This window comes from Nicotiana tomentosiformis, chromosome 5 (assembly GCF_000390325.3).
Source record: "Nicotiana tomentosiformis chromosome 5, ASM39032v3, whole genome shotgun sequence".
Taxonomy (NCBI): domain Eukaryota; kingdom Viridiplantae; phylum Streptophyta; class Magnoliopsida; order Solanales; family Solanaceae; genus Nicotiana; species Nicotiana tomentosiformis.
The window spans coordinates 113,477,534-113,504,475 of record NC_090816.1 but is presented as its reverse complement, the minus strand read 5'-3'; the positions used below and the strand labels follow the sequence as shown (position 1 = coordinate 113,504,475).

Genomic DNA, 26,942 nt, shown 5'->3' with positions numbered 1-26,942 from the left:
TTTTGGAATCTTTACATAAAAAGCGGACCGTATGCAATACTAATTATTTTAGTCGGTATATATATATATATATATATATATATATATGAACTGGGACGGTCGTTCCATAAAGCAAGTAAAACAACTGTTTTAGGGCCCACATTTGTGTGTGTGTGTGTGGGGGGGGGGGGTGTCATTTTCTGTTACGCCTAATATGCTATGTATAAGTTTAAAAAATGGTTCTGTGAAGTGAAAAAAATTGATTTCTTTCTTTAACAGGTATAGAAAAGAAGGATTTGCAACTGCTATGATTTCTGCCACGAAAATTGCACTTGAAATGAATATTGAACCCGAATTTTGTAAGAAACGTATGATATAGGAAGTAACAATTTGATGAGAATATTGATAATAAAATCTCAAAATCTTTCGAAGAGTCCTTTGGAGTTGATTACCTTATACATATTAGACACAACTATTTTTTTAAATTTCAAAATAGATTTGAACAATTCGAAGCATATGAAATTATTTTTGGTTTTCTATTTAGCGATAAAAATTAAGATCACTAGATGATGGAAATTTGAAAAAATATTGCCTTAATCTTGAATGTTCGTTAAAATATAATAATCAATTCGATATTGGTGGTTTAGATTTATTTTCGAAAATAAAAATATTAAGAAAAATAGTACAATTAGAAGATAAAAGATCAATTGATACACTCGGTCAAATAAAAAGATTTGATTCTTTTTTCAATGCCTATATTACTTATGGAATAATGTTAAATACTCTTGTTACCGTCGCTTCAGCGGAAAGAAATTTTTAAAATTAAAATTGATAAAATTCTACCTAATATCAACAATGTCTCAAAAAAAGTTAAATAGATTAGGTATATTGTCAATTAAGAAAGACTTATTAGGAGTTATTGATTATAAGAAAATTATTAATAACTTTGTATCTAAGAAACGATAGAAAATAGACTTCAAATAAATAAATTATTTTAAAAAAAGTTAAGGCCCCTCATAAAATTTGGCTTTAGGCCACGGAACTGGTCGGGCCGCCCCTGTATATGAATTATATATTACTCCCTTTATCCACAATAAGTGACCAATTTGCTTTTTTATTTTGGTCCCAAAAAAGTGTCAATTTATATAATCAAGAAAAAAATTAATTTATTTTTCCAAAATTACCCTTATGTACGTATCCCTAAAAAGTCTTTTACTCCTCACATTAACTATGATGCAATATTTAATTAAGGATAGTTTAGTCACACTAACTATTTTTGTTTAGAATTTTGTATTTCCTTAATGGGTGTGCCCAAGTAAAATTGGTCACTTATTCTGGACCGTAGGGAGTAGTTATATACGATTACATATATTGTCCATCCACCGATTATTTTTAGTTTAAGCGATTGTGCGGACGACTATTTGAGTTAATTCTTCTAGAATTATTGTTGGATCTATATAATTATGTGGGCTTTCATCAAGCTAGCCCCAAAGTCTTATTGGGCTTATAGCCCATTATTGAACAACAGACAAATTTCTCAATATTTGGGTTCCTATAGAGCAAATTGAGCTCCTGCGCGAAACTGAAAAACTCCATTGTCGTTACCGGCAAAGATGACCGCTGTACAATTGCCGAAGCAAAAGGTACACGTACTGGAAGGGCACGCCGGAGCAGTATTAGCGGCAAGGTTCAACAGCAATGGTGAGTACATCTTGAGCTGCGGCAAGGACCGTACCATACGGCTATGGAATCCTCACCGTGGAATTCACATCAAAACTTACAAAGCTCACGGCCGTGAAGTCCGCGATGTCAACGTCACTCAGTAGCATTCTTCTCTTTTTCTATTTCTTCTTCTCTCTTAATTTTATTTCAATATCTGTATGTGGTGATTAAGCTGGGAATTACTATAATATATGAACTTTCTTTTGAATTGCTTATTTTGTTGAATATATACTTGATCAAGGTCAGTTTAACCGTTCAAAAAACCAAAAAAGAAGAAGAAATAATAGAGAGAAAAGGATCATACTTTGTTCAGCTGGAGAATGTGAATAATCACATTTTTGGGGTTCTGTAGTACAAAGTAGAGAAAAATAAATCTGGACGATTATTAAAGGGTTTTCCTTGGAAAACCTTTTAAGATTATATTACATGTGATTATGTGAATACTTTATTCTAGCAAAAGTGGACATAATTCTGACACGAACTAAAAGATGAAATGTTGACATTGAAATACTGTTTCCATCTTCCTGGGAAAAGAAATTGACATTGTATTTGGATCGAGGAAGTATATACTTCTTCCCTCACATCCACCTTTGGAGGTTTGAAAAAAGCTGAATATAGAAAGGTATCCAATCCATCACATGTTCACTTACCCTCCTCTTTTACCTATAGAAGCAATATACCAAAAAGAAAGAACCTACACCCAGTGGCGGAGCCACCTTACATGAATGACACCCCTTCGCGGGGAAAATACACTGTGTAGGTAGGTAAAAAAAATAAATATGTATATATACTATGTATCGACTCCCCTTAATTTCCCGATATGTTTACTTTTATATATTTTGATACCCCTTAACGAAAATTCTGGTTCCGCCACTGCCTACACCAATATATGGTTCTTACAAAAGCCACCCAATAATCTATACAAGTAGTCGGCGCACCAAAAAGAAATAGCTCTCCTTCCACCCTTCCTCATTTACTCCAATCAAGCTCAGTGTTAATGCATAAGAAGATCCATGGATGTTTTACAAGAGCTGGTGAGGAAAACCTGAGACTTAGTTTATTCCTGTTTAGATTAATATTTAGGTGAAACCTGTGAGTAAATATCTTAGACGGAGTGTGGCAGGTTCAGCACCTGAAGATAGAATATGAGTTGCTGTTTCATCTTGCTTCCAAACTTGGTGAAAAGATAAACTTTTTTGTATCAGTAACAAAAGTGAAGCACAGCACTAAGCTAGTGTGTCGAAACATAGTTACAAATTGTTAAAATCTCCATCTTTATCTTTTATGAAGATCAGATAGTACCAAAAAAACAAGCAAAGAAAAATTTCTCAACTTAAGGCTAAGTGTATTTGTTGATCTGCCTTCAAAAATTCTGTAGTTTCTTCTTTCACAAAAAAAAAAAAGTTCTGTAGTTTTGCCGTCCAAATCGTCCACTAAATAGCAATGGGAATCGTGTTCTAGTTTTTTTTTTTTATTGAATGCTTAGCCTCTATCTGTTCTAACTCTTCAAAAACTCCACAGTAGAGTTTTGCATAGGCCAAGCTACTCCCAAAATACCAAAGAACATGATCCACAGCATCTGAGTGACCTTACAATGCAAGAACAGATTACCGACATCTTCAGGATGTTCTTCGCAAAGGGGGGCATCTGCTTCAAAGTTGGAGACCACATAAGGTTTATTTGAGTGAGACAGGCTTCTCTAACCACTAACCAAGTGAAACAAGATACCTTCAGGGGCACTGTGTTGTGCCAAATCTTCTTCCATGGCCAAAATCTCTATTGTCAAAAGAGGGTAGCCACTTGTAGCATGATTTAATCGAATAAATACCTTTTTTTAACCCTCCAGGTAATGGAATCAGTCTTTGATTGGTTCAGAGAGGTGTTGGTGTTACCAAGCAAATGTAGAAGTTGACATGTACTTTGTACTTCCCAATCATTCAAGTTTCTTCTGAGAAGAGATCCCGCCCTTGAGCAGTAGATAACTCAGCTATCACAGAACTATGTAGAGAGGATATGCTGTAAGTCTCATGAAATAAGTCTTTTAAAGGGGAGTGCCCCAACCAAGCATCCTCCCAAATTCTAATTTTCCTAACATTTCCAGGTGAGAAACCAGAACTTCATTAAAGTTGCTCCGAATGAGTGCATGTGCTTCCAGATTCCTACTCCAAAAGAAGCACTTGAACCTTTTGTTACCCAGGACTTTCAACTTTTCAACTAGAACCTGGTATAAAGCTTAAATTTCTAAGTGCTATACGTTTCTGTCTTTGTCAACTGGTGATCTGATAATGAATAAAAGAGAAAAGACAATCTACTGATAAAAAAGGGAGAAGTCAAGGCAAAGAACAAAATTTTGAGTTAAGAGTAGTAAATAGTAATATATCATGCACACTTGTAGAGAAATAACAACAGATCATGAATGCATGTATATGTTTATGTTGGATATTATGTCCTTTTGTATAATCAAGTATTCAAGTCCCTAGATTTTAGCTTTTATGGTTTATTTTTATCATTCGTTTGGCCTGATTCCAAAGATGTTTTGGTGATGCAAATTTTTGATGGCTCGCATGCTTCTACTGTTTTAATATTGTAGGGATAATTCAAAACTTTGTTCATGTGGTGGCGATCGACAAGTATTTTATTGGGACGTATCAACAGGTCGTGTAATTCGCAAATTTCGTGGCCATGACAGTGAGGTTGATTCTTATTCCTAATTTAGAATGCAAAGAAAGCTTTGTTGGAAATTTTAATGAGTATAATACTCGAAGGTCTGTTCAAATCAGTATACTATATGGAGGCCGATCTTTTTCATAAACATTTTCTGAGAAAGTATCAGGTATGACCATTGAAACAATTTATAGGAAACTCCCTTAAGAAGGAATCTGTTAAAAAAGAAGGGGGTGCAGGGTGGGATTGTATTGCAGCGGTTTCAGGAAATATAGGTTGGCATTAAGCTATACTAGGCGGTGATGGAGTGGTGACGGTGAATTGATGATGATAGGATTAGCTGTCGAAGATTGTGTTAATTTGTAGCTGATAATTCTGATGGTCCATGGCAATGCTTAGTGGTGGTAGTGGTGTGTAGTGAAGACTAGTCTTAGTATGAATTCTATTAAGAGCAAGCACGCAATGACTACCACTGGAAATGTGAATCACTATCCTTGTCGTGGTGTAATAGTTTCTTCACTCAACTTATCGAAATGATAATTATAAAAATAATATTCATAAAAAAAAGTTTCTTCATTCAAAGAGATTGTCCAAATAAGGCAACTAAGTTGTAGAAAGTACTTGGAAGGGGTAAAACACATCTGAAAACATTTACGCCATCATAAATGAAGCCGATGTCAAATATAGGGTCAGTTCTTGATAATCTGTGTATTCTAAGTTATTCAATGTAAACAGGTGGTAAAATGTCAAAGGTTCATGGCCCAGGAGTATATTTATCTTACTGTTTTAAGATTCCACTCTTTTGTGTGTGCTTTGATATGTTTGTTATTATGTTTGTGATCAAATTTCAATTTCATTTCACTGTGGAGACTTCCGCAACTGGATCACATTTAATGTGGTCCTTTCTTGATTACTTTTAGTATTGAAGTCTTAATCATGCTTGGTCTTATTCAGAACTGCTTCTTGCTTTGCTTAGCATGAGCTTTAAATAAGAATCTGAAATCCGAATCTGGCCTAGTACATAGACAGCAAAAAATAGTCAAGAAGACAATGCATCTACAAATTTATGCTGCGCTTTTTGACGGTCTTAAGCTTCCTACATATCAATGTAGAATATGTACATGAATAGAAAGAAACCCAGCATTTTGTTAAAATGGCTGACTAGAAATTCTTTTAGGTGTTCAGGTATATATTTGGCTATTAATTTGAATGTGTTGAAGCTATAGCTGTTCTATCATCATGTATCTCACCAATAAAAGAATTTGATGATTACCTCTTTTGTTTGATTCGTGTTTGCTAACTTTATTAAAAAAACAGAAATTGTATATCTTGTTTGCCTTGAAGTGTCAAGTTGTTACTAGTATCCTCTATTTGGAATTCTTTTACTTTATAACTATTACTTTTTCGAGAGTTTGTAGTTCATATTTATGTTTTTGTAAAGCTCTATTTTACTTTTATGGATGCTTCAAAGCCTCAACTTTGGGTTAATCCTGGTGAATGGGTTCTTTGTGCTTTTCAAGTTCTAGGGTTAATCCCGGTGAATGGGTTCTTTTGTGCTTTTCAAGTTTTAGCAACAACAGCAAATCTGGCCCGTATTTGTTTCAATTATACTCATACCTTTTCCTATTGGCATTTCCTTCGTGATTGGGGCCTTGGAGGTCATTTTTCTGTAACCTTTTCTGAAACTTTCAGCGGCAGTTCTGATAAGTGTTTGTTTCACTATCTTAATGTATGATCTTATAATGCACAATTCTAAATCAAACTAATGTGATTGTGTATCAGCACCTTAATTTAGCTCAGAGTACTTGTAAGAAAAAGAGCCGTTCAGGTTTTTAAGGAGAGGCTATTTTTGGTAGGTTTTGCTAGAAGCCAGTATCTTGATTTTAAAGCATAATCCCTAATTGTTCTACCTTGCATCTAAATGATTCAGCAGTGCATCCACTGGTTGGGTAACAGTTTTGTCTTCTTCCATCTCTGCCAGGTGAATGCTGTGAAGTTTAATGAGTATGCTTCTGTTGTAGTATCAGCAGGATATGATAAATCATTGCGTGTTTGGGATTGCAGATCTCATAGCACTGAACCAATCCAGGTGAATAAATTCCTCTTTGATTTGCAAGATCTATCTAGGTAAACATTCTCAGTAGAACTAGAAAGTTAGGATTAAACTTCAGCTAAACCAAATAAGATTAGATCTGAGGAAATAAATTGAGTGGACAATGAAGTGTAAAATCTTTTCTTGTTAAATACCATGTCTAGGCCGATGTGATTTGAGGATGGTTGTTGAGTTGTAAACGGTGCTTTGATCTCTTACAGTGTTTCAGATGGAAGGAAGGACTTGTTCCACAATTGAACCTCAAAAACATCCATCCATTGCTGCCCTTGGAAGATTATTGTCTCTTCTACTTCAGTTCCCTGTAACACTGCAGGGACCAGCACAGGAAGTCGGAAAAAAAAGAACACATCTTCAAATTGGATTATGTTAATACTCTGTTCCTTATCTAATCTACTTTTTAACTTGATTTAGAAGTAAAACATACAGGAAGAAACAAAAACTACTTGATCTTTAACTGGTAGGACGGTACACGGAAAAAAACTCAATGCAGAATGTAGTATAAGATACAGTCCATGGACTATTTTCAGTTTCAACACTCCACACTCAATGCAGAATGTAGTATAGGATCCAGTCCATGGACTATTTTCAGTTTCAATACTCCACAGGTAATCAAATGGGAACAAGGAAAACTGAGCGAGTGAGGGAGGAATGGAGGCAGGGGCGTATCTAGCTTAAGAGATGTGGGTTCACGTGAACTCATGCTCCTCTTCTAAACTATGTATAACAATGTTATATCTATTTAAACTTACTTAGATATATGTGTGCGCACCCAAGCTCAAAGACTCCTATGGTACAATAATTATTGGGTGAACATCTACATGTGAAATTGGCGGTTCAAATCTCGCTCCAGACGATCTTGTTTTCAACTCGGATTATAGATATATATGGGAAAATCCTTATCAATTTAAAAAGAATATAATTTTGATACTATATTTTCAAAAGTGTAATGGGTTCATGCTAAGAACCTAAAGTTAAACCGGTCAAATGTAAATTCTATATCCACCTCTTTACAATAGTGCACTCATCCTCTTGAAATCTTGGATCCGCCTCTGGATGGATGGATTTGGCCAAGATATGTCAGATTCCACGAAATGTACAAAAGGAACATAGTGACGAAAATTTGTCGCCATGAGAAGTTGAACAAAGGACCGTTGAATTAGCCTACTTTTTGGGTGTCGAACAAATATTCCTCCTTTATTACAAGGCTCTTGGTGGCCATCTTCTATTTGCTGGATAAGATTTGAGCTTTTTTTCTTTGGTCTTTTAACGAAACACATATTTGAGCTTCTGTTTTGTTAAATTCGCAGATCATTGATACCTTTCTAGATAGTGTCATGTCTATTTGTCTCACCAAAACTGAGATAATTGCTGGAAGTGTTGACGGAACTGTTCGAACATTTGACATCAGAGTTGGTAGGTATGTACTGCCTGTATGTTAAAATCGCAAATTTCCTTTCACATTTCTGCTCCGGGATGTTATATTCAAAAAGGATTGTTAGTTAATGTAATGTATATTTTTACTGTAGAGGGATATCTGATAATTTTGGGCAGCCTGTCAACTGTATCTCTCTTTCAAATGATGGCAACTGTATATTAGCAAGTTGCTTAGATTCAACCCTTCGACTTCTGGATAGGTAATTTCTTTTGCAAGTCTGTCATCTTGTTCCTTTGCCTTTTGGTAACCCTTGTTATTCATACCATCTTGTTTTTAATTGCTTTCAACAGGTCTAGTGGCGAACTATTGCAAGAATATAAGGGTCATATTTGCAAGGTTAGGACGGAAACCTGGTTCTGAGTGGTGGTCTATTGTTCTTATAGCAATCATTTCTTCTATCTGTTACAAAAAGTAAAATAAATAAATAAATAAATAAATAGGAACTGTTTTCTTAAAGATCCATTCCCGGCTTTGGCACTTTGGTGGTTCTCCTTTTGCTTTTCTTGATTTTGTCTACTTTCCAGGTAAAGTGGTGTAATAGCCCCTAGCTTATTCTGTTGTACTGTTTTCTCCTTGCAGTCTTTTAAAACAGATTGCTGCCTCACAAACAGTGATGCACATGTGGCTGGCGGCTCGGAAGATGGCTATATTTACTTCTGGGATCTGGTCGACGCGTCAGTTGTGTCCAGCTTCCGAGCTCATGATTTAGTGGTAAAGTATTATTGTAGATGCATCTAGCTACGCAACATATTCTATTTCCTGTAGGATCCCGCACCTGATTAATTAGGAAATAGCAATTTAATCCTAAACGTGACTAGTTAGGAAAAATCAATTTAATCTCCTCATTGGGCCTTATTCTATTCTTTGCGCTATTTACTTCTGTTACACCAGATAGAGGGTCTACCAGAAACAGCCTTTCTACTTTCTCAAGGTAGGGGAAAGGTCTGCGTACACACTACCCTCACCAGACCCCACCTGTTGAATTACATTGAGTTTTTTGTTGTTGTTGTTGTTGTAGTACACCAGATAGCCTTGTATGCCTTCATCTTAATCATTCACTTCTAGTAAAATTTGTTAGAGCCCTTTAGAAGAATAATTTTTCTCTTTGATAATTCATATCACAGTATAAAATTGGCCTGATATGAGCTTAAATGGAAAGACATGATAAGTAAGGATTCATATAGCCGACCCAAACTTGAGTTTGGGGTTGAGGCTTGGTTGTTTGTTGCTGTAATTGTTTAAATCACAAAAGCACCTTCCAACAACATCCCAGCTATTCCAAAAATATATACTTTGTTTATAGCAAAGGAGAAAAGGAAGTCATTTGTAGCTTTTTTTTCTTTCTCTTTTGTTAATGGATTTAGGAATTCAAAAGCTTAAAACATTAATTGAGTAGGCAATTGTTAAATTTTTTGAAAAGAGCCTATTTGGTCTACTTCATTAAGGATATGTTGACGTTTTAGATATTCTTACTCAAGCTATTCTTATCAAAAGAGGTGAAAGAGTTGGTCCAGCATCGTAAGGTAGACCACCCACTACAAAAGAATAGAGAGGGGTAAAATACTATGGCAGCATGCTGTGTATTATGTACTGTATTTGGCCCTCAGTTAGCTCCATCCATTTCAATGGCAGCATGCTGTGTATTATGTACTGTATTTGGCATAAAATACTATATACTTGGTTATCCTTCGATCTTCATAAATTCTTGGTCACCTTCTTACTTTTCGTTGAAGTTGTTTTCTGGTCGACAAGTAAATAAGTTTTTAAATGGGACAGGCCCACATACTGAAAGTAGAAAGAAAGTCCCTTCTGGCTAATATATGAAATATAATCATGCATTACTGCTTTCTTAACCTTCTTCCTGATCAGTATATTCAAAGCTCAGTCTGATGATTTCTCGATCCCATGGTAGAAGCTTTCTGACCTGAAGAAACATGATTAAATGGTTACATTGTGCATAAGATTTTCAGGTGTTACATGTTCACACTCATCTCAAGTGGTCCAACGTGCTATAGGAATGATAGAAAAGCTTAAATAATTTGGAGTAATTCTAATGCATGAAGAGATCAAATAGTTGCTTCTCTCTTGCAGGTAACTAGCGTAAGTTATCACCCAAAAGAAAGCTGCATGATAACTTCTTCTGTTGATAGCACAGTCCGAGTTTGGAAAGCATGAGATATGGAACCAGATCTTTTCCTGATAACCGTACATGAAGAAAGTTGTGTACTCGAATCAAACCAACAGTCTATGAATGAATACCACTCACATAGTCGGACATGAGAATCGTGGCAAAGCTTACACCTCAATGCAATCTCAAAGGTGCCAATCTGGACTTTGAACTTACAAGTTGGTGAGCTTGATTCTTTCCAGTTCAAGTCTGTAATTACTATTTATGTGGTTGTAATGTGATTCTTCATGATATAGTTTGTTGTTTGTGATATAGAACTTACTGCAGAATTTTTTTGAACCTGTCATTTCACCCCTTTTCTTCTCCGACATGTGATCGGGGAGGGTGGTGGTTTGGGTAGGATATGTAGCTTTTCTATGATTGTGAAACATAGAAAGTGGCTCTCTGACCAATGACAAATATAAAGGAAAACAAAGATTTATTAGACTACCTAAATATTTCATGCTATTGTGTATTAGTTCTGCTATTTTTGGGTCTATTCATTACCTCATTTTCGATTATACCTCTAGGATTAACAAGTTATGACCCTATTAGAAAGCATAGCTGTTGAATTGTCCAAGAAATTGTGGTCTTATAGTGATGGTAATACCGTAATAAGCTGGAAAACTATTGCTTCATCCATACCATCCTTTTGGGCCTTTGGGTTCCTTTTCTGGGCCTTTTTGTAGAACAAAGGTAAATTAAAAATGAAATGAATAAAGAAAAGAAAGTTCTAGTAGCATTCGTTTTAACCTTTTAAACTGTGTCTTACTAGCTAATAAATTATTGAGGTACCAGTTTCTTGTTTGTTATAGAATTTTCTCACGTGCCCTCAACTATTATAGAGTGAATCACCTGGTGTGTTTATTCTTCGTTGGGATTTGAACATGAGTTTTTATAACTCACTACTGATTTACCTCACTCTTTGTTTTTTCTAATTATAATTTTTAAACCTCGTACTCCTGACGTATTGCTTTGTAGAAATGACATCAGGTAGCCACTTTGAAAGGTCGCTATTTAGGACTTAGCGAGTGTGTCCTGAATTTTAGATTTTCAGTTTAATTTTTTTAGGCAAAACTATCATGAATTGTCTTGAAGTTAAGATTTTTAGTTTAAATTTCAGACAAACTAAGTACTCGGCTAATTCAGTATTGATGATATTTTTGCTCTTTCTGCCTGACACATGTAAGTCAGGTACTTTTGTAGAACCCATATTAATATTGTGTGCCAATTTAAATACTCCTAAAAATGGTCTATTTTGAGTTCGACTCCAAGGGAAATCTCACTCAGAATTTGGTCAAGTTAGTGTAGTTGCCTAGTGACTTCTCCAAGTCTATGGCATCAAAGTCTCAGATTTTTGCTTCTATGAAAACTATATAAGGGAATGGAAATAGAAAAAGTTATAAAGATGAAGAAAGATAGCGAAATAAAATACAGCTCCTTTCCCTTGTTTTGTTCTATGAGAAAAATCACAAAGAACGCAAGTATTTAAAACTAATCAAGAAAGGAGAAAGTTTACTGCCACACCAGGTAAAAAGGATTTTATCATATAAAGAACTCCTAAAATATATTGTGACCAACATTTTTTTAAGTAATATCTATATTTTAAGTATTTGTGACCAAATATCAACACTATATCTAATTTCAAATGTCTAATGTAGTAATATGTATCTTAAAGCATCTAAATTGAAGTGGCAAAATAATTAATTTAGAAGATTATAATATTAAATTCTAAATCCCGAAAAAGACAACTTCTTTGTGACATAAATGTGATATATATATCACTTACAAACGTCATATAAGTTTTAAAAGATACTCTTATTAAATCGAACAGGTGGGGTTTGGAATTTAGGATTGTTTAAGATATTACTTAACGGTCTGAAAGACTTAAATTGGGGACTTTTGTCAACAACATTCTCCTGTTTGTTTTTGTCTTTTTTAATCTTTGACAAATAGAAGCAAAAGACTTTTAAAAAAATCATTGACTAATGTAACGTACTTTGCAATAATTGGCGGAAATCATTCAGCTTAGCACATGGAAAACGATCGGTCAATTTGTTACATTCCCACTTATCAAAATTGGCTGGAAATTGGACCGTTACAGCTGTTTTCTTTTTTGGCAAATTGAATGGTGGCTGAATTAGCTGACCTTACACTTTCTTTTCTTTTGGCTTTATAACATTCCTGTTAGTCAATTACAAGAAGGAACTTTTAACCAAAAAAGAATATTATCATAATTCTCTCTGCATTAAATTATAGTGCAAATGTGTAATATTCCAGGCAAATTCTTCATCGAAAAATACGAAAGAGACGTTGAATACACTGGGAAGTATACCTTAAATTCTAGTGATGCATTTTAAATACGTGTAGACTTAGACCCAAAGCGAACAATAACATTACCGGGTTGAGTTGTTATAAATGGTACCATCGCCACTTCACGTACAACTTTGGACGTTGGTGGGACAAACCTCGACGTTCAACTAAGTTTAGGCAAATCCATGAAGGTGAGACAAATCTCCGCGAGGACGTTGCGTTCTTACGGAGGTGTATATAATACACAAGTGAATCCCACATCTACAAAACACGGGAGATACTGAATATATAAGGAAGCATGTTTTAGACCTTAGTAACGTATTTTAAACTCGTGCAGGCCTGCACCCAAAGCAGACAATATCACTAGTAGACTGAGATATTACAAAATGGACCATCAAGCAGTACGGTGGTGGGTGGAAGGAGTTAGAATATAAAGTTTATGGGTTCTAAATTTGCTATCAAACATATAGCTTGTCTTAGTTAGCATATGAAATGAAAGAGTTAGGATATGAAGTTTATAGGTTCTAAATTTGCTATCGAACCTATAACTTGTTTTAGTTATTGAGTTTACAATTAAAAATTTATATATATTTAGTAGATTTGCTAATATTTATACGATCTAAGCAAAACTTCTAAATACATCCAAAACCATACCAATATTGTAGCCTTGCCCCTAATAAAGTCTCTCCACTGTTAACCAATGGTCTCATATTCGAACATATGAAATGGAAAAACTCCTTTAATAAGCTCTATGCTACGTGAATTTGAGTTAATCGCGTGGATCAGTGGCGGAGCCACCTTATAGATTCCTTCGCGGAAAAAATACATTGTGTAGGTAGGTAAAAAAAGATTATAGGTATATATACTATATATTGATTCTCCTTAATTTCCTAATTTGTTTACTTTTATATATTTTGACAACCCTTAACCAAAATTTTGGCTCCGCTACTTACGTGGGTCATTGAGTTTCAGATGGCAAATGCATTAATTTAAAAAGGAACTATTTATGGTTACGCCTGTTTGGACTGGAATTGAAAATGCCAAATTAGCTTTCATATGCAGTGGCGGACCCAAGTGGTGGCTAGCGGGTTCAACTGAACCCGCTTCACAAAAAAATAATACTGTGTATATATATAAATTAGGATTAAATCTGTTTAAATTTTGCATAAATATTTTATTTGAACCCACTTGACAACTACTATTTTACGACTAAATTTATATACTTCTAAGATTGAACCCCCTTACACAAAATCTTGGGTCCGCCACTGTTCATATGATCGGTGTAGACTATTAGCAAGTCACACGTTATTTCAGTCATGTCAAACTAAAAATTTATTATGTAGAAAGTATTTACTCAATCAGCTTAATTAAAAGATTATTATAAGAAAGCGTCTTCACTAAATACGGATTGCTAATCAAATTAAACCGAGCATATAAATTTAAACAGCTTGAGTTAATAGAACTATACTTCTACCGAAATTGGTGTAGCAATATCAATGCCTATTTGAATCTTCCCTTCGTTGACGTTTTTTAATCCGAGAAACACTTGAGACCCCTATTTTTTATTTTTAGATTATATTTTTAAGGTACTCTATTGACGTATTTGTAGAAGGATTTAAGTGCAAGTGACGTATTTGTAGAAGGATTTGAGTTATGTGCATTGATAATATAAAGATCGTTTTTACATTATTAGTGAATTTTTTACAAATAGTAACATGTTAGTCATCATTTTTAAAAAAAATTATGATTAATGGTTATCAAAGGATTTACTTGAAATTATTTATATTTCTACATCGTGCAATTAAATAAGCTCTTTATAGAATGCTAAGTTGTAGTTGTGACCGGAATTATGGTGTTAAATTTCCATAAACTTCATGTGTTTTCTTTATTTCAATTTTCAACTAATGCTTTTACAAATTAATCATAGCTCCTCATATAAAATATTTCTTAAGAGGGAAAAGGTATTGTTGACATGTTGTTTCTTCTTACACTAATTAAGTTGATGTTGACATAGAGAAAAAACAACTAATTAAGGAAAGTATTATTTTTAAATTTCGAACCGACAATAACAGTATATATCTTAGTGAATTTATACTTTAAAATATGAACTATCAACCACCAAAGGATGTGGTTCAGTGGATCTAACTATTCTTTCTTTAACCAGAGATCTGAGTTCGAGTCTTGGGTATGGAAAAATCCTTTGTAGGGAGCGCTTCCCTCGAATGGAGCCTTACGTAACGCGAATCCGGATATAGTCGGGCTCTAATACGGATACCGAACATCGGGTGGGAAACCAAAAAAAGAACCATCTCGTTGTAAAGTATTTATTTTACTATATTTAGCGGAGAGCACAAATTTACTTTTTATTTTTATTTTAACGCAAGATTAATGCAAGAAAATTAAAGTGTACTTTTCTTTTTCTTTTTCTTAGTAATCTAATAATTCAAATGCTTATTATATGCATTTAAGTAAGCTGTGCGGCAACAAATTAATCAGAAGCAGGCCCTTCTTCAGACGGATTCCTCAATTGCTCCTCCGCTTAGTAGCCGTTTTCAGCTTTATTCTCCTCTCAAAAATAAGTTCTTGCGCATTACTCACTCGTCCCACCACTGAAAACACTACTTCCATGTCTAACTTTATTTAAATCTCAACTTCAATTCAAGACATACTGGCCTTTCCAATTATGGACGTACTCTAATCTTGTTTATCCGTAAAACGGTACAGTTGAATTTATATGTGATTTATAGACAAACGAATTGATTTGATCCCAAAATAATAAATAATACAAGACTTAGCATTGAAACCGAGATAAGATATCGGATAACTTGATTCCGGGAGCAGAGCTTCCGAAGGCAATAATAAGAATATCAATAGACAAGAAATAAAGTGTTGAGCTTAGGATAATATGTAGCATAAGTTTGTCAGAAAATTTGTGTCGTTACAATGGTTGTTGAAATCACTATTTATAGTTGCACATAGGGAGCAAGGTCCTAGGATCAAGTTCCTCTTAAATGACGATTATGGGGTTCATTAAAGAATGTGTAACGGCAGGCTATGAATGCCAAAATTCTCTATAACGGGATGTGTATTTAATACTGCAGAATATTCTTCATTAAATATTATCGGGTGGCAGACATTCGTTTGTCTTCATTAGCAATATTACTTTCGGGGGCTTAACCGAAGCTGGTGCTCCCCCGATCTTGGTTTCCACCTATCTCACTTTCCGTTTGTCTCCAATTCCACGTGTCACTCTATTATACGAGTATTTAATATGAGACGATTTTACTCTATACACATAGTCCCCCTGCTTTCCGGTGGCATATCTTTGTGTCATCGGAAAGTTGGTGAAGATACCTTTCTTAGCGGAAATTTTTTTGACCTCCTCTGAAAAGTTTCTAACGCTTGATTAGGCGCACGTCTCTCCGCATTTAATGCCCAGAACATGCGTCACTCCACGATTTAGCAATACTTTCATCAGTTTTTAAGGTAATCATGGCCACGATTTTAGTCGCCTATTCCTTTACTTCTACGCCTCATTTTTCTTCTTTTACACTTCACAGTTTTTCGAACCCTCTCAACTTTTCTTACTCAACTCTCTTTTCCTTTCACTTTTCCTTAACCTTTTTCTTCATAGAATTCTTACGTCCTTCTGATAACCATGGCCTCCTCCTCCAAGAACTCCAGCTATTCAAAAAATAAAGAATGTTCTGATGATGTTGCTCCTCCTATGGTGAGCAGTATTATTCTCGGAAGGCTCAATACAACTAAGGATTTTGAAGAGAGTTTCCTTCTACTAACTCCCGCACATGGGTTGTTGGTGAGTACCCTTCTTCCATCTGTCCTTATGGCATCCCTATTGTGAATGAGAGGACTGTGGTTGCCATGATTTGAATATCATCGCTCCTGATCTGGCGAAGCGAGTAACCTTCCCTAAGAGGAGTTTTATGTACGTTTACACGTACCCCTTCACTTTGGACCCATTCTCGTTGAGCAGGGGAATTGACCACGTAATCTTGAAGTTATGCTTTCGTTATCAAGTCTGTTTGGCGCAAGTGAGTCCTTCTGTGTGGCGGACGGTAGCATATCTTCGGCGGTGATGCCATGAGACGGGGGAAGATCTCTCCCTAGCTCTAATGATGAACCTTTACTCCTCCAAGATTTTTCGTGGGGGAGTGATAAACTTTAGCAAACGTGGGCACCATGTTTTGCTCACCAGCATGGATGATGACAACGGTCGTGGATGGATGCAGTGGTTTGTTGTAGTTGCCACTAGTGATCTCATTCCGGCCACAACTCCATCCTTCCCTGAGTCATGTACTCGTACTCATAAGTTCAATATCTGTCTTTTCTCTGATTAAGGTTGTTTCATGTTGTTACTGATCCTTCTTTTTTCATTATTTCAGCAACTCAGTGGACACCGCCAAGGGTTGAAGGCTTGAACCAGTGGGTCCAAAAGATTTTGGATATTACCACACTTGAGACCCGCTGGTGGAAAGAACAAGCCCTCAATTCGGGTGGAAGGCCAAAAATCACGGTAAGTTGATTCTCTAACTAATCTTGTTTTTACCTCACGTATAAGAAAATTGGCTAACTTCTCTTTTTGTTGAACTCATGTCTTTCGCAGGATCTGTTACCGCCCCTGAGGAGGATGTTTTGGCTGATCCCACAGATATGGCGAGGTTACCGTATGAGGCTTTTACCTGAACGGGTGCCATCGGACATGCTTCAGGTGCAAGTGCTTCTTGTTGGAGTCCCTCACCGGAGAACAAGCAACAAAATGCGAAGTTCCTTTATGGCCAAGGGTAAAAATAAAAGGGTGAAGAATGTCGCACCCGAGCCAACCGCAACCATTGTGGTGATTGATGATGATGGGGGGAGCCAATGATTAAGGGGCTTCCCTATAGAGGAGACGACGACCTTCATCAGCTCAACAGAATGCTCATTCTGAAGAGCTAATAACACCAACCGATGATGACGTCTAAGTGATATGGGGAGAGTGTGATATAGTGGAAGATGCCAATTCTCGCTTTCGAACCCCAATCGCTGCTCCCGGTACTGTGAGGTTGGGTACCGGGCCTCTTCCGTCTTCGGTTGATGAGCAACCAATAACTAGCACTACTTTTACCGCACTTGCTTCTCAACCCACAACACTATAAACTTCATATGCCAGCCATGCCTTTACCACTAACAACTGCTACATCATCCCCACCAGCTACAGACACCCGAAAGAAGGATGTCCCCCTCCCCAGTCCCCAGACCATGGGAATTTGGGGTATAACTATTCGCCCCCCTCTGTAGATCCCAAAAAGAATGAGCGTCTCCATCTCGGTCTCTACTAAGTGCCATATGATGTCCCGGCCGGTGGAACTTGCTAATTACCTGAAGCCATTGGCTTTAGAGAAAGATAAGAAGAAAATACACTCTCTTTCGGGGGGTGTATCGTAAACAATGTCGTGCACAAAGCAGCAACGATATGATATTTGTTCCTTTTATTGATTTTTCTTGTCTATTTATGACAATATTTGTGATTTAAGATTTTGTTTAGGAGGCTAACTTCCTTGCTTCCGAGGTCCTTTAGAAGTTCATCCTCTATAAAGAAAAACTCACTCCCGAGCAGGATCAAATGTTGGCCGAGCGGGATCAAATTGTTGCTCGCCTCCTAGCACTGGAAGCACAAGCTGCCAAAGCCATTGAGTTGGAGGCTCGGTTGCAGCAGAGTAAGCAGGAGGTGGTGACCCTCAGCAAGAGGCCGCCTTGTTAAAGGAACAATTTCAAGAGGCCAAGGTCAAATGGTCTAAGGTGCAAAATGTTGTTCTTGCTGTTGCCGAGCGCGAGCCTGCCTCTACTAAGAGGTTGAATAGTTTGGAGGCAGCCTTGAACTCCAAAGCTAAAGAAGTTGTTTCTACAGAGGAGAAGTGTTCCCAGATGGGAGAGAAGTATAAGAGGGTCATAGAGCAAAATAAAGTTTATAACTCCACTATCTATGACCTTGATCTTAGCCTTCCGGCCACAAGATCCGAGCAGAATAGACTTTCGACCTAGGTTGATCAGCTAAAGACAGAACTTCAGCACCGAGCGGATTCCCTCATTGTTGAAAAAACATATTCTATGTATAGCATGAGGAGAAAAATATTGGAAGAGGCCAAAACGAGCGTCATTGATTTTGATGCCGAGATCGCCAAGGCCCGTGAGCTGGAGTCAACTGCCTGAAGGGGTTTCTTAGTTCAACCTGATGCAACTGACTCTTCTTGTTCAGGTTCCGAGTTCTCGTGAATTGAGGAATAACTTGAAGGGGATGATGATGAAGGTCAAGATCCCGAGCCGACGACACATCCACCTACTTTTCCTTGGGGGCGCAGATTGCTTATCTTCCCCCGGGGTCTAGGGACGTAGTAGTTTAGTTTTTTACTTTCTTTCCCCTTTGTTTTTCATTTCATACTTTTGTACCTGTGCTTTTTGTCACGTTTGTTATATAAAAATGCTATTTCATTTAAGCATTGCACAATTTTTTCTTTTTGCGTCGAGTTATGCAAGGCTACCGGTGTGTGTTTTCTCGATAGTACTTAGATTCCAGGCATAAATTCTTCTGTAACCAACCCTTTACTGTGAGGGTTTCATAAGAGGGTCATCTTATGTTTACGGTACTCTTAAAGAGGACGTCTCTTATTTTTTCCGGCACTAGCATTTGAAGTACTTGATTAACTTTCAAATTATAAAATTAATTCATCATTTGGACAAGTAACAAGATAAAAATAAAAGGACTTTACTTTATTCCTTCTATTTTCAAAAGTACATAAGTACTCGTTGTGCTGAAAAGAATTTGCCATTACTTGTGGCTAATTTGTACAACTTGTTTCTAGGGGGTTGGCCGCGCAGTCCCCGGTCCCGATGATACATCTTCTTCCCCATTTTTTGCAGTCCCAGTTTATGTGGCAGTCATGTGGCCGTATTTTCATATCATTCTCCCCAGTGTTCGAATGCGAAGAATGCGAATTGGAACACTAGAAGCCTCGCTCCTTTGAATATCCCACTAGTAAATGGTTGGATAATCTTTGGTCTGATAGCAAGCTTCACTTCCCGTTAGGAACTTTGCTATAGAGCCAAATATTATCTAACCCCCTACACTCGTGAACGGTCGGGTAACTTTTGGCCCGATAGCAAGCTTTATTTCCCGGTAGAAACTTTGCTACCGAGGAAAATATTATCTAACCGTCTCGTAGTGGTTTATTATTTCCATGCCTTGTCCTTTAAAGGTATTATTTATGCTGACAGTGCTTCCTTCGTAGTTTGCTTTCCGTTGCTGCTTCATTAAAAACCTTGCGAGAAAAATTCAATGGGACAAAAACTAGACGAAGAAAAAAAGAGTACACTACATACTTTCAATATAGGCGGTACTTATTAGCAATAGTATCTTTTGAGGTGTGCTACATTCTAGTTCTAAGAAATTTTACTTTGTCTTGATTTTCCAGTTCATATGATCATTTCCCGATGATATCTGAAATCTGGTAGAGGCCTTCCCACATTGGACCCATCTTTCCTGCGTTGAGCTCTCATGTATTTTGAGTCACTTTCCTTAAAACCAAGTCTCCCACTTTGAAATAATGGAGATTGGCTCTTAGATTATAATATCTTTCCATTCTTTGTTTCTAGGTCGCCATCCTTATATGCGCCAAGTCCCTACATTCGTCGAGCAGCTCCAATGTGACCAACAATGCTTTATTGTTTGTTTCTTCGTCCGCCCGGAAGTATCTCATGGTAGGTTCTCCCACTTCCACCAAGATCAGGGCTTCTGCTCCATATACAAGAGAAAAGGCATCTCTCCCGTGCTTGATTTGACCATTGTTCGGTACGCCCATAACACTCCCGGTAACTCTTTGGACATATGCCTTTGGCTGCTTCCAATCTCTTTTTTAGATTTTGAATAATTACTTTGTTTGTCGATTCCTCTTGGCCGTTTGCGCTCGGATGGTATGGTGAGGATGTGATTCTTTTGATTTTCAGGTCTTCAAGGAATTTGGTAACATTTGCGCCTATAAATTGTGGCCCGTTGTCACATGCTATTTTCTTTAGTATTCCGAACCTGCAAATTATATTCTCCCACAGGAAATCAACCACTTCTCTCTCGCCGATTTTCTGGTAAGGACCCTACTTCAACCCATTTTCTAGGGCCCGATGGCAGCGGACCGACTATGTCCATCCCCCATTTCATAAATGGCCAAGGTAACAATACCGAATACAATAGTTCTACTAGTTGATGCACCAACGACACGTGGCATTGACATGTGTCACATTTCTAAACAAATTCCTTAGCGTCTTGTTCCATCCGGGGCCACTAGTATCTTGCCCTAACTAACTTTAATACTAACGAGTCTGCACCAGAGTGATTGCCATAGATTCCTTCGTGGACTTCCCTCATGATGTAATTAGCCTCGGAAGCTCCTAAACATCGGGCCAACGGGCCTTGGAAAAACTTTCTATATAATTGGCCTCCCCTAAAGTAGCAACGAGCTGCTTTAGTGCGTAGCGCCCCAGATGCCTTGGGATCTTCGGGTAGTTTGTTGTGCTCAAGATAGTCGATGATCTTATTTATCCAGTCCTAGACCAAATTGGTCGCTTGTACTTCATAATAATCGTCCACATCTAATACCGAATGTATAAGCTGCACGACCGTACCAGAGTCTAACCCCTTCATTTCCGTGGACAAGCCTAGATTGGCCAGTGCGTCTACTTCTTTGTTTTCTTCTCTCGGGATGTGGGTGATTGACCATTCACTGAACCATACGAGCAGAGCATGGACTTTCACTATATATTGTTGCATGCGTTCCTCTTTGGTGTCGAAGATCCCGTATACCTGATTTACTACCAATTGGGAATCATATTTGATTTATATGACCTCGGTGACCAGTCCTTGGGCCAACTCAAGTTCTGCAATCAAAGCCTCATACTCGGCTTTATTGTTAGTCAAGGGAACAGTTCTTATGGCATACCTTAGAGTTTCTCCCAAGGGCGTGACTAGTACTACCCTGAGCTCGGACCCTTTGGTGGCCAAAGGCAGCTGTCCAGGACTGAAATAAGCCACAAAGTCTGCCAAAACTTGTGACTTGATCGCTATCCTAGTTTATACTCTATGTCAAATTCACTTATTTCGACTGCCCATTTAGCCAGGCATCCTGAAAGTTTAGGTTTGTGAAGGATATTCTGGAGGGAAAAGGGTATCACCACGGCTATCGAGTGGCATTGAAAATAAGGCCTAAGTTTTCGAGCGACGACTACAAGAGCTAAGGCCAATTTTTCTAGGCGTGGGTAGCGAGTTTTCGCTCTTAAAATTTTACTAACATAATAGATAGGAGATTGCATACCTTCGTCTTCATGGACTAAAATGACACTTACCTCTACCTCCGAGACTGCTAAGTAAATAAACAATTGTTCGCCTTCTCCGGTTTTGATAGTAACAGAGGGTTCGATAAATACCTTTTCAAATTTTTCAATGATTGCTGGCATTCCGTAGTCCATTCAAAATTGTTCTTATTTTTTAGAAGTAAGAAGAAGTGATGACATTTTTATAAAGACTCGGAAATGAACCTGCTTAAAGCAGTCAGTCTTCCTGTTAACCTTTGAACCTCTTTCACATTTGATAGCGGATCGGGAATATCCTCGATGGCTTTAATCTTATCAGGATTGGCTTCAATCCCTCTTTGTGACACCAGGAGACCCAAGAACTTACCGAAGCTGACTTTGAATGTAGATTATTTGGGGTTAAGCTTCATCTGTGCTTCCTCAGGATGTCAAAGGTTTCTTGGAGGTGTTTAATATGATTACCTGCGTTCAAAGACTTAACCAGCATATCATCTATGTAAGCTTCCGGTGTTTCCCTATTTTTTTTCGAACATTTTGTTCACAAGCATCTGGTAAGTGGATCCGCCATTCTTATGCCCAAAAGGCATCACATTATAGTAATATATGCCACAGTTCGTTATGAACTAAGTTTTTTCCTAATCATCCGGATTCATTTTGATTTGGTTGTACCCGGAATAGGCATCGACGAAACTCATCAGCACGTGCATGGTCTTCGCATCAATCATTCGATTAATGTTTGGCAATGGAAACGAGTCTTTTGGGCACACCTTATTCAGATCCTTATAATCTACGCACACATTATTATTGTTCGGAACTACTACTACGTTAGTTTACCAGTCGAGATACTTTACCTTCCGGATTGAACCGATATCAAGCAATCGAGTTACCTCTTCTTTGACAAACCCGTTTCTGACCTAGGGAATAGGGAGTTTCTTCTGCTTTACCGGAGGGATGTTAGGATCCAAGTTTAACTTGTGCACGGCCACCTCTAGCGGAATACATGTCATATCCGCATTCAACTACACAAAATAGTCAACGTTAAATTTAAGAAAGTCCATAAATGCTGACCCCGAGCTCGAGATTTAATCCTGTCCCCAAGTGGAACTTCCTCTCAAAGATATTTTCGAACAACACGACTTGTTCGAGATGCTCTGTTTTGGATTTGGTTGCATCCGTTTCCTATGGTACCTGGAAATATCTTGGCACCTAATAGGACTCCGATGACTCATCTCCCTTATCGACTTCGTTCGGCTGAGGAGCAGGCGACAACATCTATAATTGTTATGTTGCATGTTCCTTCTCTTTAGTACTAGAAACCGAGATTGCGTTCAGCTCCCTTGCTGCCAGTTGATCTCCCCTTATTTGTTTAATTCCCTCGGGAGTTGGGAATTTCAAAAGATGATGGTATGTTGATGGCACAACCTTCATCTCGTGCATCCATGGCCTTTCAGGAATGATGTTATAGCCCATGTCGCCGTCTAATACTTCAAACGGGGTCGTCTTCATGACCCCTTTGTCGTTCGTGTGCAGCAAGATCTCTCTTCGAGTTGTCACGCTTGCTAAGTTAAACCCGACGAGGAGCTTAGTGGCCAGAATGATGCTTCTGGTTAGCTTGGCTTGTTCCAGCACTCTCCCTTGAATAATATTGCTTGAACTCCCTAGGTCCACCAAAACACGTTTAATTTTAAATTCTAATACATTAAGAGAAATTACCAGGACATCGTTGTGCGTTGGTAGGAGTCCATCGACGTCCTCTTCCGTGAAGGTGATATCGTCCTCGAAGACTTCGCAGAGTCTTTTGTTATGGGTCACTGATACCTTTGTCTTTTTCGTTGCCGAAAAGTTTACACCATTAATTTTGTTCCACCCGAAAATTATGTTGATCGTCATACGAGGAGGATCTTCTCCTGCTTTCGAGGGTTCCGTGTTATCTCGGTTGCGGATGTAGTTATTCTTAGCCAGGTCCCTTAAGAACTCTATGAGATGGTCATTTTTCAATAATGTCGCCACTTTCTCACGCAGATGTCGGCAGTCCCCAGTCCGGCGGCCGTTTGTCCCATGATACTCACACCATAGATTAGGATCCATCTCATCGGCCTTGGTAGCCGTGCTTCCTTAATGTTCCTCATCGGCGGTACTAGTTCCACTATGCTGACATTGATGTTATACTCGAACAATCTGGGGTAGGTGGAATCCTGGGAGCCCGATACCTCTTTGTTTTGCAACGATATGTTATTCCGTCCACGATCCGCTCTCCTATTAGTAGTGAACCTAACCGCTGACTCGAAACTTGGGTAGGGTCATTTGTCCCTTTTGTAGGGTAAAAACCGACCTCTAAAAGACCGCATATCTGCGTCGAAATCATCCTTTAACCTTTTCTTATTCTTCTCTCGGTCCCGACCCTTGATTGATGCCGGGAAACTGAGTTGGTCATCCTCTAATCTTATCTTTGATTCGTAGCAGTTATGGATATCTGCCCCATGTTGTCGCTTGAAACTCGTACAGACTTTCTTTCAGTTTCCGAAAAGCATCAGAGCTCAGTGGATTCAGCCATTTAGTAAATTCCTCAGCTGCCCAATCGTCTGGCACGACCGGTAGCATCATCATTTCCTTCTAAAATATGGTCACGAACTCTCGTAGCAATTCAGCCTCTCATTGCACAATTCTGAATATGCCGGTCTTTTGGGTGTGTACCTTCCTCGACCCGGCATGGTCCTTGATAAAAGAATCCATGAGCATCTCGAAGGAAACTATTGGGTGCTCGAGTAGAAGTGAATACCATGTCGGGGCCGCCTTCGTGAGGGTCTCCTCGAACTTCTTCAGCAAGACTAACTCAATCTCGTGCGGAGCCAAATCATTTCCTTTCACTGCCATTGTGTAGGTGGTAATGTGCTCATGAGGATCCGAAGTCCCATCATATTCTGGAACGTCTGGAATTTGGAACCACTTCGGGATTAACTCTGGTGTCGCGCTCGGTTTGAACGACAACTGTTATACTTCTTTAAGTCCGATCATTTCCGCACTGGCGGTGCGTCCGAGATTTGATCCATTCGGGCATTTATTTCCCTCATAAACCGCATGAGTTCGGTTTTCAAAGAATTGTTCCCGTTATTGTTAACAGATCCTCCGTCATCCCCCTATCTCCCCCGTCCCCGTCGAAATCGACCTCACCCCTCGGGGTGCTGTTGTCAACCCTTTTGTGTTGTTTGGTTTGCGAGAGCACCGAGAGGAACTGGACCTCTTCCATCCGCGTTGTTGGAAGAACCCGACAACACTTGTTTCAACTCTATCATAACATGATCTTGCCGTGAGAGATGGCCCATAATAGCCTTTGTTGCTCCCTTAGGATTCTTATTGTTTCCACTGTGTGCTCGTCTTCAGCATCATCGGGAGTTACTTATCGAATGTATCGTGGATATTGCCCGCCATGGACCGGCGTAGCTACGTCTTTCTCGTTGTAGGTATCACCGATCGAATCTTCGCGTCGAGGCATATTTCCTTATGCCCCAACATTGTGTGTAATATTGACATCGTTATCTCCCATTTTATTACTATTTTTTGCTAAAAACAAAGAATTAAACAAGTTAGTAATAGATGCAAGGATCAACTCAATTACACATTTGTCTAAACCCCAAGGTGGGTGCCAAAATATTTACTCGTAAACCGTATAGTTGAATTTGTGTGTGGTTTATAGACAAACGAATTGATTTGATTCCAAAATGATAAATAATATAAATAAAAATACAAGACTAAGCATTGAAATCTAAATAAGACATCACATAGCTTGGTTCCGGGAGAAGAGCTTCCGAAGACAATAATAAGAATATCAATAGACAAGAAATAAAGTATTATTGAGCTTAGAATAAAATGTAGCATAAGCTTGTTAGAAAATTCGTGTCCTTACAATGGTCGTTGAAATCATTATTTATAGTTGCACCTAGGAAACAAAGCCTTTGGTTCAAGCCCATCTTAAATGACAATTATGGAGGCCATTAAAGAATGTGCAACGGTAGGCTATGAATACCAAAATTCTCTATAATGGGTTGTGTATTTAATATTGTAGAATATTGTTCATTGAATGCTATCGGGTGGCATGCATTCGGTTGTCCTCATTAGTAATATTCCTTTCGGGGGCTTCCCGGTGCCAACGGAAATCGCTGCCCCCAGTCTTGGTTTTGTCACGATCTAATTTTTTCCTCCGTGGGTATCGTGATGGCACTTAATCTTAGGGACTAGGTAAGTCTAACATTTACTAAATAACAACAATCTTACAATTTTTGAAATGGAAATCTTTATAAAATTTTCAATTTTCAAAACCGGTAGTACAAGTCATAAGCTTTATCGAGTTAATAGAAAGCCTATAAATACAAATGTTTTGAAATAGAGGTAAAACAGTGCAAGTACAATATCAGAAGGTGACTTCGAAGCATGCGAACGTAGCAACAAGTTTACCTTGAATCTCCACAGCAAGATCCGTATTATTAGCGATAGTTCAACTGAATCCACATTCACCTAGCTCTGCACAAAAATGTGCAGAAGTGTATTATGAGTACACCACAGTTGGTACCCAGTAAGTATCAAGACTAACCTCAGTGGAGTAGTGACGAGGTACAATCAAGACACTCACTAGTCAAATAATTTGTGCCATACTAAAATAATCGAAAATAAATAGAAGTGATAGCAAGAATAATCCACTAGTGCAATAAACAGTAAGGCAGTAAGAACACCATAACTAATACTCAGACGAATAAGAAATACAAGAACAATCAATTAAACAAGTCTTTCACATATAATCTCTTCAAATAAATACCTTCCAAATATATTTCTTCAAATAAGTATCCTTCGAATATAAAACTCTTCCAAATAAATAGCTCATACCATAATCATAAAATACGGTTCTCGACCCCCTTTCATATTCTCACGACACCTCGTGCCCATATCTCTAATCACAACCGCACGAACAACTCTTGTGCCAAATATTTCAATACATAAGATCTGCACGATTAATTTATTTTCAATAAAGTAATGTTACAATTTTTTTTAAACCAAGTAAGAATTCAACAAAGAAATCTGCTTATTTTAGAAATAGTTTGAGTAAAGAAAAATGACATTTCAATTTAAATAAAATATCATTTAATCTATTGCTTCGGATGTAAAACGTATTAGTTTAAAACATAATAGTAACTTATTTT

At 37.8% G+C, this 26,942-nt stretch overlaps 2 protein-coding genes across 3 annotated transcripts; one reads left to right on the top strand and one right to left on the bottom strand.

Moving 5' to 3' along the window:
* Positions 1 to 1,516: 1,516 nt before the first annotated feature.
* Positions 1,517 to 10,536, top strand: LOC104087192 (uncharacterized). Of its 2 annotated transcripts, XM_009591600.4 has the most exons (10): positions 1,680 to 1,801; positions 3,548 to 3,719; positions 3,803 to 3,925; positions 4,292 to 4,394; positions 6,347 to 6,454; positions 7,786 to 7,895; positions 8,005 to 8,112; positions 8,204 to 8,249; positions 8,493 to 8,624; positions 10,005 to 10,536. In XM_009591600.4, the coding sequence occupies exons 3-10, from the start codon at positions 3,837 to 3,839 to the stop codon at positions 10,086 to 10,088; spliced, it is 780 nt and encodes a 259-aa protein (XP_009589895.1). In that variant the 5' UTR covers positions 1,680 to 1,801; positions 3,548 to 3,719; positions 3,803 to 3,836; the 3' UTR covers positions 10,089 to 10,536. The 2 variants fall into 2 exon arrangements, with proteins under 2 accessions (XP_009589894.1, XP_009589895.1); XM_009591599.4 differs by lacking the exons at positions 3,548 to 3,719; positions 3,803 to 3,925 and having other exon boundaries at positions 1,517 to 1,801.
* Positions 10,537 to 23,031: 12,495 nt separating this feature from the next.
* LOC138893017 (uncharacterized) lies at positions 23,032 to 23,838 on the bottom strand. Its single transcript, XM_070176781.1, has one exon. The coding sequence runs from the start codon at positions 23,836 to 23,838 to the stop codon at positions 23,032 to 23,034; it is 807 nt and encodes a 268-aa protein (XP_070032882.1).
* Between the last annotated feature and the right edge of the window lie 3,104 nt (positions 23,839 to 26,942).